The 18247-nt window shown below is 36.7% G+C and overlaps 1 protein-coding gene across 2 annotated transcripts; it reads left to right on the top strand.

Moving 5' to 3' along the window:
- Nucleotides 1-47: 47 nt before the first annotated feature.
- On the top strand, nucleotides 48-17239 carry LOC139117078 (uncharacterized). 2 transcript variants are annotated; one of them, XM_070679911.1, is made up of 3 exons: nucleotides 48-307; nucleotides 9901-10102; nucleotides 15619-17239. In XM_070679911.1, exons 1-3 carry the CDS (start codon nucleotides 196-198, stop codon nucleotides 15854-15856), a joined length of 552 nt encoding a protein of 183 aa, XP_070536012.1. In that variant the 5' UTR covers nucleotides 48-195; the 3' UTR covers nucleotides 15857-17239. The 2 variants fall into 2 exon arrangements, with proteins under 2 accessions (XP_070536012.1, XP_070536011.1); XM_070679910.1 differs by having other exon boundaries at nucleotides 67-307; nucleotides 15616-17239.
- Nucleotides 17240-18247: the final 1008 nt, after the last annotated feature.

Below are 18247 nucleotides of genomic sequence, written 5' to 3'. Positions count from 1 at the left end.
TCCAATGGTATTGTTCGTCTTATTAGCTGACTGCATCTGCGCATGGCAAGAATAAAGCCGGAAATTATGCAAAAACAGCGGGTGAATTCAAAGTTCGTACACAGTATCTGCATGTTGATGTTGTTGCTGCAGCCAAGTCCGTAACTGGTGCACTGTGTACGTTTTGCTTCTTCTCCACCCGGAATATTTCACGGCATGGGATGGATGAAAAGGTTCCAACACAGTGACGTGGGGAAGTACTGCATACAGGTGCCTGGGTTGCCGGTGTACATGCACTTCTGTGGGGAAGTACTGCATACTGATATTTGTGAGTATATTATAACAAACCACAGTCACCTGTGTGTACATAACTATAGCTCTGCATGGCAGGGCTGTGTGTTACCGGCGTTACACGGCCTCCCACCACAGGAGGCCGTATCACGCCGGGAACACACAGACCTGTACGCAGGGCTAACATATGCCTGAGAAGCTTGCACGGAAGTAGTCTCCCCATGGTCATTTGCTTAGGGGTGGACCATTTGATATCCTTGGGGGTGGGGTCTGGAAGATTTAAGAGGTTGATTTTTTTTTCGTACCTGATCCACTGTTAAATTTTTTATGATTATTTTGTTTTTTACTCTCTGATTACTGGTAATTTTTTTCTAGCACTCGTCATTTGGATACTTTTTTTCACAACAACAAATGTACAGTCCTCAAACTGCCATAAAAAATTTACGATAGTGGCATAAAAAATAAAGTATCCAGGACTCTGCGGCAATTTTATTTTGCTTACCTTTTCCTATTTTTCGGCCTCAACTCATCGTACAATACCATAATACAATCTGTCACCACCTTGGTACATGTACTACAAACTACCAAACTAATAAGATTGTGGATCAAAGCAAACACTCATCTGGCAAAGAAAATTAAAAACTTAAAAAGTAAACCGTCGGGCAACGAATCAAAGTTCGTGATTCAAATTACATAAACCGATACTCTCCTCAAACCAAACTATTTTGAAAGGCCGTCTACAGCAACTAACAGAACCATGAAAATGGGCAACAGAGAAATAAAATGTGGTATATCTCGAAACAGCTTTCACAACAAGCTTTTCAAACACCGGAAAGCAGGCGCTGGTATTGACCGAAAATGTATTACAATGCAGAATAATTAACACAAAACCAAAATTCATGTAATCAATCTAAGTGCCCTAAAACAAAGTAATCGTTGACAGATTAATACAACATTTACTGTTAACACGATGAGCACTAAGCACTCTTAATACATGCCCCAAAACCAAAAATCATAGCATCCAGCATTCTGGTTGATGCTGGGTCAATTTATTTCAAGTTGACACCACCACAGTCACCTGTGGTCGGTCTATTCCGCTCGGCATCTATGCCCCCATAGACGTCTGTACATGTGCCTGAGAAGTAGACTACTTCTACTTCTACTTCTCAAGCATGTGTAAACACGTCTATGGGGCATAGACGCCGAGCAGAATAGACCAACCAAAGGTGACTGTCACACCACACACCAGTTGCTCACTATATAGAGTCAGTCAACAGTGACTAACTCTCTTAATAACGAATCTTGCTGACGAAGATGACTATTATACAATCCGAATGGAGGGTGATACAAAACAAAAGAGCGACTGATGAAGGAACCTCACAGTCGGTTCTGAAACACCGTTAAGATGAATTACTCAAACATAAAACTGGTCTGGGGACCCAGATCACATGACCAGGGTCAAAGCACTATAGAATCACTGGTGTCTCGCCATGTTTCCCTTATCATGAAACCTCATTGATTGACTCAGTATACCGTATCTCTACCAACGGTAGAAACGATGTGTGAAGTACAGTAACTTTTCATGGATTTTTTTCCTTTCACCTTATTTTGAGCCATTTTTTTCCTAAGCCCCCTCTGGCTGATTTTTTTAATTGACATTCCGGGAATATTTATTTTTGAAAATCTTCCAGACCCCCCCCCCAGGATATCAATTGGTCCACCCCTTATCAGGAAAGGGCCAGCCAGGCAGTTGTCCTGGAGGGGAGGGGATGTGGAAAACCAATGTACAGAAGAGCAAACTTTTAATCGCTGAGGGAAAGCAGTTGTGAATAGCTTTCACTGTTTTCCAACATTTTCTTTTTGGTCAAAATAACCTAGAATAATGCATTCACATGATACTGGAAAGTTCGCTGCCCCCTGTGCATACACTTCCATATCTTGACTTCCAATCTGAGATAACTTCTTGTTTACTTCAGGTTTTATTGATAACTGTCCAGTCAAATGTAATGCCAAGATTCTCAGCAGGGTGCACAACAATATAGTTTCTACTGCAATGTCATCTTGTTCAGCCATGAAAGTTTACATCAATGGTCACAAATTAAGTCCACAGTTGTTGATCAGCATTGAAAATTTGTCAGACTCTTTGCACAATATAAGTTATTAACTTTTCTGTGCATGTACATGTATCTCTTTTAGGGTTTGTGATGCATCACAGACAGTTGTCTTGGGTGCATCATAGGGGCCATGGATGATTAAAACATGCACACAGGTGAATGCAACTAAAGTGCATTTAGCCTCAACTCCCTCCCCTAAATTAAAGTTTGGAAGACAAGTGCGAAAAATCCGTCTCATTCTGTATCAACATACCTACATACAGTCGGTAATTATGTTGCTTATGTATATGTTAAGAACACTCCCCTGCCCCCATACCCCCTCTAAAATCAAAATGAATTGAAACAGTGTATCCAAAATGATTGTTACGTTATTTTACTCATTCGCTGAACCACATGTACATTTGTGCTGGTGTAGCGCGTGTGCACAGTACCACACTGGCCTGGTACACGCCAAACAATGTAGTGATATTTTGCGATACATAAAAACGTGTAGTGGGATGTTGCGATAGGAAAACATGTAGTGCAATTATTGCGCGCAGTAATCGAGATACTGCCAAACCCCCTCCCCTAAACACAAAAATTGCATTTACCATGCCCATGTTTTAATTATTTACAACCCCTTATGCAAATGAACACGTTTTGACTTTAATGGTTCCTTTTACTGGCAACTTCTCTGACTACTATTTAAAAAAATAAAAAGCTTATTTAAAGCTCCATAAGCTGCTACTATATCTTTTGGCTATATTTTCAGAACTTTGTTTTGTGGTTTCCCTACACTTTCTGCATTGAATCCCTAAACTGTAATTTAATGCCAAGTATTTAGCATGTCAACACAACCTATATGAGTATAATCTACATTGTTATTGATGAAAATCGTATTCAAGTCCAGACTAGAATTCATTTGTAAACAAAAAACAATGATCACTACACACATACAAGCTGTGTTGACAAAAAGAATACTCAAAATTTCAGCATGACAAACGGATTAGGGTCAGACACGGTAATTGAAATACAGACGCAGAATACTGAAAAACTTGCCACAAGTTACAGCTTATGTCCCTTTAATATATACCACCTCAGAAAAGTGAACCTTGTGGACCCCATTGACTATACCTGTAACCATTATATTTTGGGGGTGGCTTAGAGGTGTGAGGGACTAACGTCCATGACCTGGACTGCGTTGATAACATGAAAAGCCATATTGAAACGGAATCAATTGATTATGATTTCTGATTTAGAATGAAGCCAAATGTTCTGTGGTTTGACTCTGAACCAGTTTTAGGAGTGTTTTAGAGAAATGTATTTGCTGAGAATAATTTCACCTTCAGATATATCGTAGGATTTAGTAAACAAGTATGTAATTGAACCAAAGACAATTTTTTCTCTGTAGTTTAACGTAGGCTTTATTGAACTAGTCTCAGTGCAAACACTTTTTAGACACTGAGTAAGTCAAAACTCATCCTACTATGTGCATGAACACGTGAAAGTTCTAACGACTAAAATCAACTCATTGCCATGAACCATGTAGAGATACAAGGAAATAAGCGACTGATCAGTAGTGGTCAAGTGGCAACCCGTCACACGCATGGAAGGCCCTAGCACTATCCAGGGCATAGATGGCAGTCCCTCAAACCCCTTGGCCACCCCAAAATATATTGGTTTAGTCCATGGAGAAGCTCCATGGCAGGATACTTGAAAAGGTCCAAAAACAAGTAACCCCTCTAACACTACTGTAAAACACTTTAGTGTTTAGTGGCATGCTTTTTAGTGTTTTCGGTCTTTCTTTGCAATCACTGAATCAGCCACTTTTTGATTTAGCTAAAAAGACATCCTAACCATAGGGAAAAGCTTAAATTAGTGGCATCTCAAATAAGCAAAGTTACCGACTTAGCTTAATTCACTAAAAGAGGATGCTAGATAAAAAGAAATGTTTTACAGTACTTTTGTGGGGCCAATTAGTCCAAACAGTGTAGGCTCTTCTAGACTGTGCTGTACGCCTCATCAATAAATTTGCACACAGGTGGTTGTAATTTACTTCGTTTAAATGAAGTAAACTGGGATGCAATTTCAATTGCAAGTTCATGAAAAAGGAGGACATGTCCCCTGTAATTCCAATTAAATTCAATATTTGCATGAACTGTGATCTCTTGGGAGAAATGAATGGCCATTAGTTTTCCTTTTTCCACCGTCTATGGGACTATGTTTACGTGCACATTGGCAAATATGCCTGAACTCACAACATCAGTAAAAGATATCATCTCGACACTTTAACCGGATATTATTGTCATTTGTTCAACTATAATGCACAGTTTGAATATGTACAATATACCTCTATTCTTGAAATATCAGATTGAAGGGCCAGTAGCTGTAGTGTTTGATGATTTTTTCACTGTTTTTGTTTATAATGTCAACTGCAGTTTCTTGTTCTACTCCCCAACGCATGTTGAAAATCCAAGAATTTAGGTTGTTGACATACCATCTATACAATACGCTGCTATGACATTTGAATTCTAGTACAGACCAGAATTAACTTGTCAACAATAACAATGCAGGCTGGGTTGACAAGCTCAACACGGTCTCTCAACATTGGGAGTAGAATGAGAAAATGTAGTTCACAATAAACACAAAAGACGTGGAAAAATCATCAAAAGTTACTGCTACATGTATTGGTCCTTGAATAGTACACATCCAGCACTTTCATACCTCGAACAACTGTTACTTTAATTGCTTTTTTTTAGCGTCTCGGACTCTGAGACACATTTAGAGATGTGGTAGGTTGGAAATAGACATTCACAAAACTTTAGCTTGACATTGGTAAAGAGGCGATTTACTCACAGAAATATTTGAAATGAAGCTATCTAATAAAGTAAATTTTAAACTGAATGTTCTTTTCTCAGGAGTGCAATAAAAAAAATCAATGTCATACAAATTCAGGATTTGGAGAGATGCACTGTATTTGAAAAACATGTTTATAATTTTCACTTTTGATAGAAGATTGCTGTCAGTTAAATCACTGTAGTATTTTCATACACGTTGAATTTGATGAAGACCTTACGTAGTAAGAGCTGAAGTAAAATACTCCTTCTTGGGTATGTAGATCTGGTCTGTCCACACCCATGGTTGAAGGTTGCCTCAAATTTTTCTGTCTAAACCTACATGTGCATGTAAACCTCCAATCAATTCTGGAACAACTACAAATGTACATGAAGTCTGGTCTGGCCTGACTCATCTGACTGTGAGTGTGATTATATCCACATCGATAATTTTGAGTTATATCTTATATAAAACCTGTACCAACTCTGGTTCTTAGAAGATGTCCAGTATATTTCTGTATTTAAAAACATGTACCTACTCTAGTCCATGAAAATTGTCCATTTTGAACCCTTTATAACCTGTACCCACTCTGGTCTGAACAAGCTGTCTAGTAGTGTACAACAAATGTTGGCCATCATGTGTTGTGCATTCAAGTAAATGGCATGCTTGTTATGTGCAGGAAATACAGAATTTTTTGTACTTTTCTGTGGGGGCACCATTTTATAATGTGGTACCCATTTAACCTGTTAAGGGACTGGTTAGTTTCTTATGCCGGGGGGGGTGGGGGGGGTGGGGGGGGTGTCACCCTGTTTTTGACTTTGGTGTTAGGGGGGTCACCATGTTTTTGAAATGGCCAATGGCAGGTCAGTGTATTTTTGAATATTCGACACAGGCTCATCATTGCCTAAAATGCATCGTGTCAGCCACAAATTTCATCATTCAGTTGCATTTTTCGGCGTGCCCTTTGGGCGCATAACTTTAATAATCAGACATATTTTTCAGCACGTCTGACTTTAACATATCAGGCATACATATATCAGAGATATCTGTATGTTCAATATTTTTCAGGGAGCGCATTACTTTAACCCCTTGACTACCAAGGCCAATGTATTCCTATATACCAGGGCTCTTATGTAAATATTGATAAAATCTTGGGTGTGGTCATTGCATCAACACTACTTAGAGTAAAAATTACGTAAGTACCAATAAACCATATGTTTTCTAAATCAGCATGAAATTCCCACTTTTTCATACATAAGGTTTGTATTTCAAGGTCACGTGACTGGTCACATGACTCATCATGTGACCAGAGTTGGCAAAGATTATGCTGGGAAAGAATATGTGAATCATCAGGATGTCTTTTGAATCCATTAAATGACTCAAATTTGAATACAGTTGCAATTTCATGGCATTGTCTTTACATATATGTAATAATAATTACCCTTTACTTTAGTTATATGTAGGTGTACCTGTTTAAGACTTTTCTCACATATTAAAGGCAGAGTAAATGAACCACAAACATCAGCATCTGACATAATTCTGTGTTTTAAAATCAACACATTTTATTTGTAAATACCTGCTTTATGTCTTCCTTGCAGAAACATACATCTAAAATGGTTATAATTCATCAAAAATAATTCACAATATTTAAAATACATTTTAGGGAACAACATATCACATGGCCATTCACATGACCAGTCATGTCGCCAGTTACATGTACATTGACAATATGACTGCTATAAAATTTCGCTGGTTTATAGTTAAAAAATCATATTTCCTTCAGTTTCATTAACAGAATAGTGCTGTTAATAGAACATGTTTACATATGAATCATTTATTTCAATAAATAAACATTTCATTTCATTAAAAAAACAAACCGTAAAAATCTTGAAAGTAAATGACATCAATAAGAAAACTGTAAACAATCAGCGGGACGCTTCTGTGATCAGCTTGACCTTTTAGGGTCGAGGTCATGACATTTGCTTCCGGATTTTGGCCGTAATCACATTCAGGCCAGGTCGGAATACATCTTAGTCGCACTGCGTGCTGATGCCGAAATTACAAGATTTTTAGGGTCAAAAAAGAAGCAAATACGCCTATTTAACTGTGCCGGATATTTCCGGCACTAAAGGTATATGGTAATTCAAAATGGCGCCGGATATATCCGGCGTACAAGGTAGTCAAGGGTTAATCAGACATTTTTCTGCACGCCCTTCTGGTGCATGACTTTAATATACAAGACATATATATCAGAGATATCAGGATGTTTCATATTTTTCGACGCGCCCTTCAGGCACCATACTTTAATAAATCAGAGATATATGTCATAGACTATCTTGATGCTTGCTGAGTGAAAGTGTACCATTATGAAATCTGCAGTTCATGTGAAAAGCATGACAAATTCCTGATACTTTTCTATTTTCTCTATGAAAATTCATATGAGAAAGCAACATGTACAAATATTTTACAATATATATTTGATACAGTAACATATTTTAGAGATAGAAAAATGACAAGATATCTTTCGTTCTCATTGATGCAACTATTTTCCTTTGTGTCTCAGGTTTTCTGTAAAAAGATGCTTTTTTATGACTAAAATAACAGTTAAAAAAAGGCAGTTTTCGTCATTATTAGCTGTGCTTTTATGGTTTCAATGTTACAAGAAAAGGTCCTCTCAGACACTGCACACATCAGATTTGGCTAAAATAGCTCTCTATGGCTTCTCAGGAGATTTAATTGGATAGCTGGCAAGGCTTAACACCTATCAAAGTTTTTGATTTACTGCTTTTTCCTCTTTGATATTAATGATTGACATCCATTTCTGTGCAACAGTTCAGGACATCTGGTTAAGCATAGAAAGTGTGAAATACATTCACAGCTCATTCAAAATGTACTGTATTCAAGCTTTAAAATTGACACTTTGAAATTCCTATCTTACAACTGACATGTCAACAATTTCATTAAAACACAGAATGACTGTTTGAAATATACATATATATATATATATATATATATATATATATATATATATATATATATATATATATATATATATATATATAAAATATGAAATTTATATCCAGCTTTTGTTGTAGCGTTGTCGCAGGGGGGGGGGGTCACCCCGTTTTTGAAATTTGGAATGGGGGGGGGGGGTCACCCTGTTTTCAAAATATTTGGAATAGGGGAGGTCAGCCACCTTTTCACGTTGGCAAAAAATAATCCACCGGCACCCCTCAGGCCGAAGAAACTGACCAGTCCCTAAAACGCTTAGGCATGGTCCAAATCAGTGAGCAGTGATACTTCTATACATGTTCTTTAGTTAGCACATTTACATGAACCAACTTTGGTTTGAAAATAAAATCATGAAAATAATGCATAAAATTCGTAGCTACATGTATTGGGGCTTTAAATGCTTTAGGCAAAGTATTGAGGCCTTACATGAGCAAATCAAAGTCAGATTCCAATGAGTTAATCATTTCCCTTTGCTCATTTTCAAGCAGGGTCCTTTGATTTCGTCTCACTTGTTGTTGGGTGGATCCATTGTGCAAATGACTCTTGGAAATTAAAATCAGAAATAGGTGGTCCGTCCATATTTATTTTCAAAAGTCTGTGAACCATGATGTCCTCAACAAGTGTGACTTGAGCTTGTTTTTACTGAATCATATTGTGAGAATCCCCTTTCACAAGCAACAGAAGTACATGGACAGGTCAAACGCATAACTACTTAATTACACACATTAGGGTATACATCACTGTATGTTATCAACACAGAATTATTGAACACTTCAAGACTCATATCTTTGTTGGAGGATATCAAGTGTTTGACAATTCTTCTTTTTACCGCAGAATTTGGATCAATAACCTGGCAATATTCTTCACCATCTTCACCAGATTTTGGCACCCCAAAATGGTTGATAATTTGCTGCATTTCCTTTTCGCCATAAGTCTGCAACTTGTCAGAGTCTGCGTTAGCAAAATTGAGCAGGTAAAAAAGATCGGCTCAAAGATTCCAAATGCCACCATTAAATCAGAATCTAGAAATCTGTTTGATATGTTACCAACTACTTTCTCAATAAATTCAAAAGTAGTGGTTTCAAAAATGTTGCTCTCATGCTCTGTATCTAAAATCTGATGAGGCATGAAATTACGTGTAGACTACTCGCCCTCAGGTGCATATGTGCTTGGGACAAGTTTGAAGAACTCTTGGAATGCATGACCAGAATTTGACTTTAGATCCTGCTAAAAAATGCTTGAAACTTTAAATGCTGCTGACTTTGCACTGTCTATAATACAAATGTAAGCCGATCAATAACAGCCTCAGGTGACTTGAAGTCATCCTAACAAGCTCTCCAGAGTGTCAACCTCACTGAAAACCTGTACCTATACTCTGGCTCTAACAAGATGTACTGCGTGAATTAAGCAGGCACTGAAAACCTATTCCGGTCCTAACAAGCCGTGGAACCCCACTTAAAACCTGTACCTACTCTGGTCCTAACATTAGTAACAAACTATTGAGTGTGAACCCCACCTACCGTATAACCTGTACCTACATGTACTCAGTGGTCCTGAAAGTTTCTAGTGTGAACCCTACCTAAAGACTTTTTATCCAATATTGAACCACTGTTGCTGTCCAATACAGCAAGATGTGAATTTTGAAACATACAAAATGTGTATTCTCAGATTACATTTTTCCCCCTCTCAGACCTTCAGTGCATGTGTGATGAATGGAATATGAATGCTCTTAAAGGAAATGCTGTAATTCGACGGTCTTCCCAAATAGTCCTGGGTATTTTAGATAAAATGACTGAGATGACAGATGAAGACGAGGAGGATGATGAAGATGATGTAGGATGGATGAGTTGGAGGGAGATGAAGATGTTGGAGAGGAGAAACTCCGAACAAAGGTTTGAACTTTGACCTTGTATACCTGTTGTGTAGAGTAGAGAACCTTGCATGTTGGCAGTGGCACACAGCACTTACCAGTATATGTATATCCCATAATCTGCTATGATCTGTACTCCAAGATTCTCTTGTGACATCTGGCATATCTCCCTACGGTTGATTATGACTGCCTCTGGTTTTTATTCAATTTTGACAGCATTCTTCTCAATTCATATTTGGAATTATTTTAAAAAATGTGTTTGATTGAGAGAGGAGATAGCATTTTTGTACAAATTCAAAATATTGTGTCCTCAACCATGAAGAAGGTGGTAAGGAAATCTCAAAGGATTAGTGGCACTTTTTTTCAAATAAAAGGATATTTGTTTTTTAGCTACTATAGACTATAGAAGCTATTGGGATGGGTATCCGTCCGGCGTCAGTCTGTATGTATGTATGTATGTATGCATGTATGTCGTTTGTGAGGCGTCTGTCCACTAAAATATCTTGAGAACCGCAGTACTTACTGATTTGATATTGTTGTGTAAATGAAAAATATGATTATGAGAAACCTTTTTTCTAATTTGTTGATATAGTTGAAAATATGCAAATTAGCACAAAAAAGGCGTTTTGGTAAAAAATCTTCTACTTCATAATCGCTGGTGAGTGGTCAGACAGTTTCGTTATTTGGTATACAGGTCCCTAGGGATAACCCAACTTAGATTTGTTCAAATTGTGATGAAATATGCAAATCTGTATTTTTACAGAATGTTTTTGTCATTTTTGGTCAAAACTTTATTTCATCAAAACGGCTCGTCTGACAGCTTTGATATTTACTATACAGATTCCTACAGAATGAGATGAACTTAATATAATGTATTGAATATATGATGAAATCTGCAATTTTGTATTTTTGGTGCAATTTTTGCCATTTTTGGTCAAAAAATGTGTTTCTCAAAAACTACTTGTCTGATGCCTTTGATATTTGGTATACAGGTTCCTAGGGGTTGTCTTTAGTGTGATACATATTGAAATTTGATGAAATCTTCAATTTTTGTATTTTTGGGTCAATTTTGCCATTTTTGGTCAAAATATTTGTTTCTCAAAAGTTACTCATCTGATAGCTTTGATATTTGGTATACAGGTTCCTAGGCTTTATCTTAATGTAATATATTGAAGTTATGATGAAATCTTCAATTTTGTATTTTTGCAGCTAATTTTACCATTTTTGGTCAGGCCATCCTGAAATGAGCTATCAAACATATCCACCTTCTTCATCAATTCCTGTGTCACAAAAAGTTATTCTCTACATAACACAGCAGAGCTCTGTCGACTGTTGGGTCACTTGCTTTTTCAAAATTTCTGGTCAGACAGCTTTAATATTTGGTTTACAGGTCCCGAGGATGACCTTAGTGAGATAATTTCATACAGTCAGGAAATACTTAATTTTGTATCCATGTCTATAGTAGCTTCAGGGACTTTGGCCCTATGTTTCCAATAGATATGAAAAAATAATTTATCGTTTCTTATATTATGACCGCTTCAGTTGGTCATAACGTTCTTCCTAAAACTATTGCTTTCATGGTACCTGCAGACCATTACTGAAGTTTAAACTTTTACCATTATCTAAACATAGTTTTATTAAATATTACTACAAAATCAATCCGATGCTTCTCATTATTTAACACATTTAGAAAAAATGCTGTTAGACAGGCGCCCTCCGAAGGATACAAGTCAGAGAGCATTGTGTGTTATCCTTCACAGTACTCCGCAGAGCTTTGGCCGATTCAATTAACTATCTTTGCAAACTAGCCATTTTCAACGTGACATGATCGTAAAAGACTGTAAAAAGATAGAATTCTCCCCTTCCAGCCTTATCACAAACTTCTTTATATAAATTTACCTACAGTCATGCAACACCAGTTAACTTTTGACTAAAATGAAGCTGGTCTCAAATTTTAGTTTTATTTGATTTTTGAAGAACGTCTTGACTTCTGATAATGGTGTGTCATCGTTTTGATTAAATTTACATGTTTGACACAGAAATTTTTGCATTGTTTGTTCAATGTTGCTTATAAGGTCTTTCAAGGGACTTTGTTTATCATACACTCCACAAAATATGGCCCATGGCTTCTTGCACTACCGGTTTCCTAGATACTTTAAACTTGTTATTGATAACCAAGGCTTGTGTGGGAGTCTGTAGGAGGTTAAAGCAAGCAATAAACTACCCTGGAAAGGCTTGCCTGCTTAAATTAAAGGGAAAGATACTGAAATTAGAATTATTACACCTCACCTATAGTATTGATCTCGTGATTGGTTAAGTCTGTCACATGACATTCCAAAAAAGTGATATTACATGGTTCGATTTGCTATTGCCCTCAACTCTTGCCTGCTATGCGCTAGCTGTTCGAACACAAGTTTTAAGCACGCACACACATTGTAGTGTACAGGCGCTGGGAACTTTTGCATGAGATATATAAATTGCGTCATTCGAAAATTTGTGTTTCGTTTCAATCTGCCATTCAATGCGCACAGTACAAATACTGGATTTTGTGATGATTTTAAATGTTCGGTGTAATAAAACAAATAAAACATGAAGATCAGACAGTATCACAATTTGTTGCATGCCCTCTGGCTGGTGATCCTGACCGAAATATTGATGATACCCTCGCCTTCGGTGGCTCAGGCTTCATCAATACTTCTGTCAGGATCACCATCACTTTCGCAGGCCACAAATCATGATATTGCCCTCACTGTCATGTGTTATTATTATAGAAATAACAGGCAACACGCTGACCATTAACGTTAATTTATGGGCACGGGTGAGAGGAAAGCCAAAAATAACAGGCAAGGCTTGCTGAGCCCGTTAATTTTGGCTTTCCTCTCGCCCGCGCCCATAATCAACGTTAACGGTCAGTGTGGAGTCTGTTATTTCCATTAGATTTATTATGATCTTTGCACAAATTACAATTTATGTTTTAGCTGAAAAGTTACGATGTTTACAATAATATTATTATTCACGGGCACATAAACAAACCATTATTGCGTATTTGTAGTTGGTTTCATGGTTCAGCTCGACCAATTAAAATGCGACGGACAGGGCATGGTAATATAATTAACAATATGACTCTCCAGAAGGAATCACTAAAATTTAAACAGAAAAAATTCTGTAATGGACATTTACATGAACTTTTTATACATGGCTTTGTTAAAAGGTCAGTGGTAGTAACTTTTCATAAATTTTTTCACAGTTTTTGTTCGTGATGTCAACCACAGTTTCGTTCTACACACCAAAGCAGCATCACCAGCATAAAAAGTAACAGCGACTGACCTTTCTAACATATTTTAGAATTTTTAAGGTTCATAAGGGTATACAGTGTATTGGACAGATATGAGATTTTGAATTTTCAGTAAGTGTCCACAACAGATAGAAAGATGTTGTGCCATCCAATATGGAAGAGAAGTCACCAGAGCAGATTTCGTCAGATCACAGTCCCTCCACACACCAGTTGGGAAACACCTTGGTCCCAATTGTTACCATGCGCCTTGTGGTTTGATGAGATGTCTGTGTTTGTAATTGTAGGGCTTCATTTCGGTTTGAATACAATCCACCCCCACATCAAAATAAATACCACATTTCATGTGATAAGCTTACCTGTAAAAGTTTATTATCAGGCGACTGGTAAAGTGAGAAAATGCCGTTTACAGCATTGGAATGCAGGCGTGCTACCGTAATTGCCATTTTGTTTTACGGAAATCAAAACTACAAAACCAAATGACAGATCTCTCCAATATGGACTGTTCATTTTTTTAAATGGTTGACGCAGGCTTCACATATTAGAGTAAATATCAGTGGTTCTTGGTAACAAATGTTCGAAAGAAAAATGCAACGAAAATGGGTATGAGATATGGATGCCAAGCCATAAATTACGCGCATACAATTCCTTAAAACAATAGATGTTGCCCAACCGGTTCAGCACGTAGAGGGACTGTGGTCAGATACATGTATATGTATGAAACACTGGTATGTCTTTCATATTGAGAATACATGTATGTACCGGTAATAGAGGTATTAAATAATTTGCAGTGACACTCCTGGCATAGCTTGGGACTTCCATACACATGATCTTCTTAATTGATGTATCTTAAGTTATATCTTGTGATTAATGAGATTTACCTACAAGTAATTAGCATTGTTGTTTTAATTAGCATCAATGTTTTACCACTTTTGCATAAGTTGTTTTTCTGTATATAGAATAGGAGTCTGAGTGAAACTTGTCATTTTGTATAAACGAAAAATGTTATCACGATTTCTTTATGGTTACTTTTGAGCAGCATTTATCAAATCAGGAGCACATCATACACATTGTTGGTGATTAAGCAATATTTGCTGTACTTGCACTGGGTCCCATTACTGTACTCTTTGACATACAAGGTACATGGACCTTTTGGAAATTTTTCATAACTTTTAAAAGCTTATTCCAGTACACATGTATGTGGCATGCACATTTTCTTGTGAAAGGAAGTGCTTGGCTTGTGTCACTGATGTAAGAGAGCACCGCGTAACTTTGAGGTTTGATAAAAGAAATTATTAGTTTGTAGAGAGTCATGGAGAATGAAACCAAGTGTGCATTCATATTTTTTTTTCAACGAGTATATTAGTGAATAAGAATACATTCAGTAGCCAGTTGACTGACCTCGGAAATGCAATGCCAACTTTAATAGGATTCACCGTGTAGGTTTTGACCTCACTCAACCTGATTCCTGCAGCACAAACACCAGATGTATAGTGCTTGCAGCATACATGTTTAGCCAATACTGGTATAAATATGTCCTCTGAAGTTTCAATGGCAGTATGTTTGCGTTATTTTTGTGATGTTTTGTTTCAGGAGAAGGTAGACATGTTTTTGTATCCACTGAGACCTTGTATCTTCCTGTTATTACACTTTTATTAGAAACATGTTGATATAGTTTAGTTTGTATTTCAAGTATGGTTTGCAACCTTAAACCACGGCAACTATACTGCTGTACAGAAATTTGAATGTTAGATTCATGCCCAGTTAAACCAATGCAAAGCTTATAAAAAAGTCTTTCTGGTAATCAGGCCTTTGTTCTGCTCTCAAAAAGCAATTCTTAGCTGCACTAAAAGCAAATCCTACAAGACTCAAAAGATTTGAATTTACAGGCACTATGCAAACCAAAATTTACAAAGTATATACTGCCATTTGTGTCACCCTAAAAGGAACAAAAAAAGTAGAACCTGCAGGATATGCTTCTCTCAGTTGAGTGAAAAAATAAGCCCCAAATCTCTGCCTACTACTCTACCTTGGGTATTTACATATACCTACTGGTACACTACAAGGGGTATTTCTAAATAGCAAATGCACCAGGAGTATTTCTGAAGGACATGTTTCAAGTTTTCTAGTCTGAACTAACCCTTCAGCTTTCATCAATAAACTCGGCAGTAACATTTTACAAACCGTTATTATGCAAAAAGCGTGTGTAGCTGTAATGGTCTATCCTTTTCCTTTCCTTTCAGTAGAATGGAAATGATCCGGAATCATGCAGTTCGGAGAGCGGAGAGAGCTCAAGTGAGAAATGAAATTCGATCCAAACACCGCCTCTCCGTGGACAGTGATGATATTGTCTTGGCCAGGTCTTTAGAGACCATGCAGAGAACACAGAGATCTTACTCCGTAGCATCAATAACTACATTGTGGAGTACTTTGTCAGAATTTATAAGATCTAAATCTTTCCAGCATCGCTGTTCAATCCCATGACATCAATATCTTCATTTAAGGTAGTACGTGCCTTGAAACTGAAATACTTAAACTTTTGCTCAAAAATTCCTCAGGGAAACTTTCAATCATCCCTACACCAAGTCAAAAATAGAAATCAGGGGTCATCTCACAAATTTGTGTATTACAGAAACAAATGATCTCACATTTACCCCAGTGATTTGAATTCAAAACTGTCACAATGTCTGTGTTAAAGCTCCATTAGCTGTATCTTTTTTCCTTTTTTTTCCATCAGATTGTTCGAAATCAAATGCACCTCAAGTAAAAATGTTTTACCAAAGTGTGATGACAGAATGTTGCTGGAACATTTGTGAGGGACACATAACTTAGACTTTAACAACTAAATTTTAGAGTTGCAACTCAAATATTGTCGCTGCATGGATATTTGAGATAATATTTGTGTAAGCACATGAATTTAATGATCAGATCCAGTACCAAGAATTGAAATACTGATATTTTCAAGGGCAATATGGCCTTTTTAATCACAGGAATCCAAAACATGTCTCTTAAAGGTATACAGTCACCTGTAATCTAAATATACCCATATATGGTCAAAGGGGCGTTCCTCGGTATTCAAAATGCCCATGTGAGGGCGCTTTTTTTAAAAAAGCGGCCACCCGCTTAAAATCTGTGATTGGTTAGATTTTCTCTTTCCATGGTAACTGTGGCAAAATTGGAACAGGTGACAGTGTACCTTAGAGAATGAATGCAAATTATTTTGTAAGTAAATGCAAAAAGACACCGCTAATGGGGCGTTATTTCTATAAGGAAAAATTACATTTTCGATTTCACAAGACTTTGTCAACTTTCCTTACTCCAAGAGCTTCAAATATGAGACCCGACAAGCGCCAGATCAGAAAATTTTTGGAAAAATTTGAGAGTCTTAATATCTTATCCCCAGGTACATACCTAAATTAAATATCCATTTTCAGGATGTGCAAAAGACTTTACCTTTTTTTTCAGGCTGCTAGAAACAAGTGAATCGATACGAGAGACCAATATCTGAACAGAAATTCAGAGCTCTTTATTGAAAATAGACTGATGAAGTTCATTGATCAAAGATGTTTTAAAGAAATGGGCTGATATATGATATTGAAATTGTAAGTTATGAATGTGTTAATTACATCTTGCTGAATCTTTAGTTACAGAATTTATTTGTCATCCAACTTTGAAGTAGGACTTTGTAAATATATAATATAATTTTGCTAATGAGAGGAAAGTCTACCCTGTTAATATTTATGGAGTATGTGAATAAACATTATGATTTTGATATCTTTTTAAGAATTTAGTATGCAGTTACATGAATAAATAAAAAATTCATACGGATGGGTAATCCTGATGTCTGATGGATACAAACTACCGTAAGTGGACTCCAGTTGTCATTTTTAGTTTGAAGTGATCATCACAAGATGATCCAAATTAATGAAAGTATGGAAAATTATTAAACAATACAAAGGATTTTAAAGTACTAGATTTTGGAAATCGTTGGTTTATTGAATGTATATGCAACCTTTATTATGGGTTTTATCAGAGAGCAAATATACAATACTGTACTCACAGCATATTGTCATTGAGACATAGGCCACGTGAAGATATCATAAATGAAAAGGAGAAGTTTTCAAGCTTTGTTAACAACTCCGAGACCACTTACTCAAAGATGCCCTACCCTACCGGTATTTCATTGAAACTTGGTAAGAGACAATGTAAAATTACTGTGTGAATCAAGTTGCATTTTGATACATATGACCTCCTTGTAGCCACATTTTCAATTTGTACATCAAGACGAATTAAACAATATACCTCATATGAACATTCAAACGAGGCACAAGTATAACTGCACAATAACATACACATGAATTCATTTCAATAAAATCAAAATATAGCTGTCTGATGGCCATTTAGTCACAAAGCTTTAAGTATGTCAAGTTATCACATATGGACGCCAGTGATGTCATTCAAAGTAAGTACAGTACATGACAATGCTATGACACACATAGAATGTTGAGTTGTAAAACTGAATTCAGATCAGTAAAATAGAAAGTAGTAATTAAACATGGATTAGACACCATAGATGATCTTGGCAGCAATTTCTCTTTGAACTTTTTTATGTTCAGAGCAAGTACACAGACATGCCTAAAATTCTACGTGGCACAAATATGATGTACAATCACATATATTTATTACTTTATTATGCTATAATTTAAAATGGATTTGATCAACATTCTATGAACATTTTTGCTGAGTGTGCATAAAATAACAAAAATTTTGCACTGCAGTTCCTGCACAGAACCTTCTCGCATAAAGTCTGTGCGTTTCATACACAGTTGACTGACAACGGCAGACACCACCATCAATGATAGCATGTTCATCAGT

The sequence above is a fragment of the Ptychodera flava genome, chromosome 18, assembly GCF_041260155.1.
Source record: "Ptychodera flava strain L36383 chromosome 18, AS_Pfla_20210202, whole genome shotgun sequence".
In the NCBI taxonomy this organism is placed as follows: domain Eukaryota; kingdom Metazoa; phylum Hemichordata; class Enteropneusta; family Ptychoderidae; genus Ptychodera; species Ptychodera flava.
Note: the sequence above shows the minus strand (reverse complement) of the source record. Positions and strands in the feature narration are given on the sequence as shown.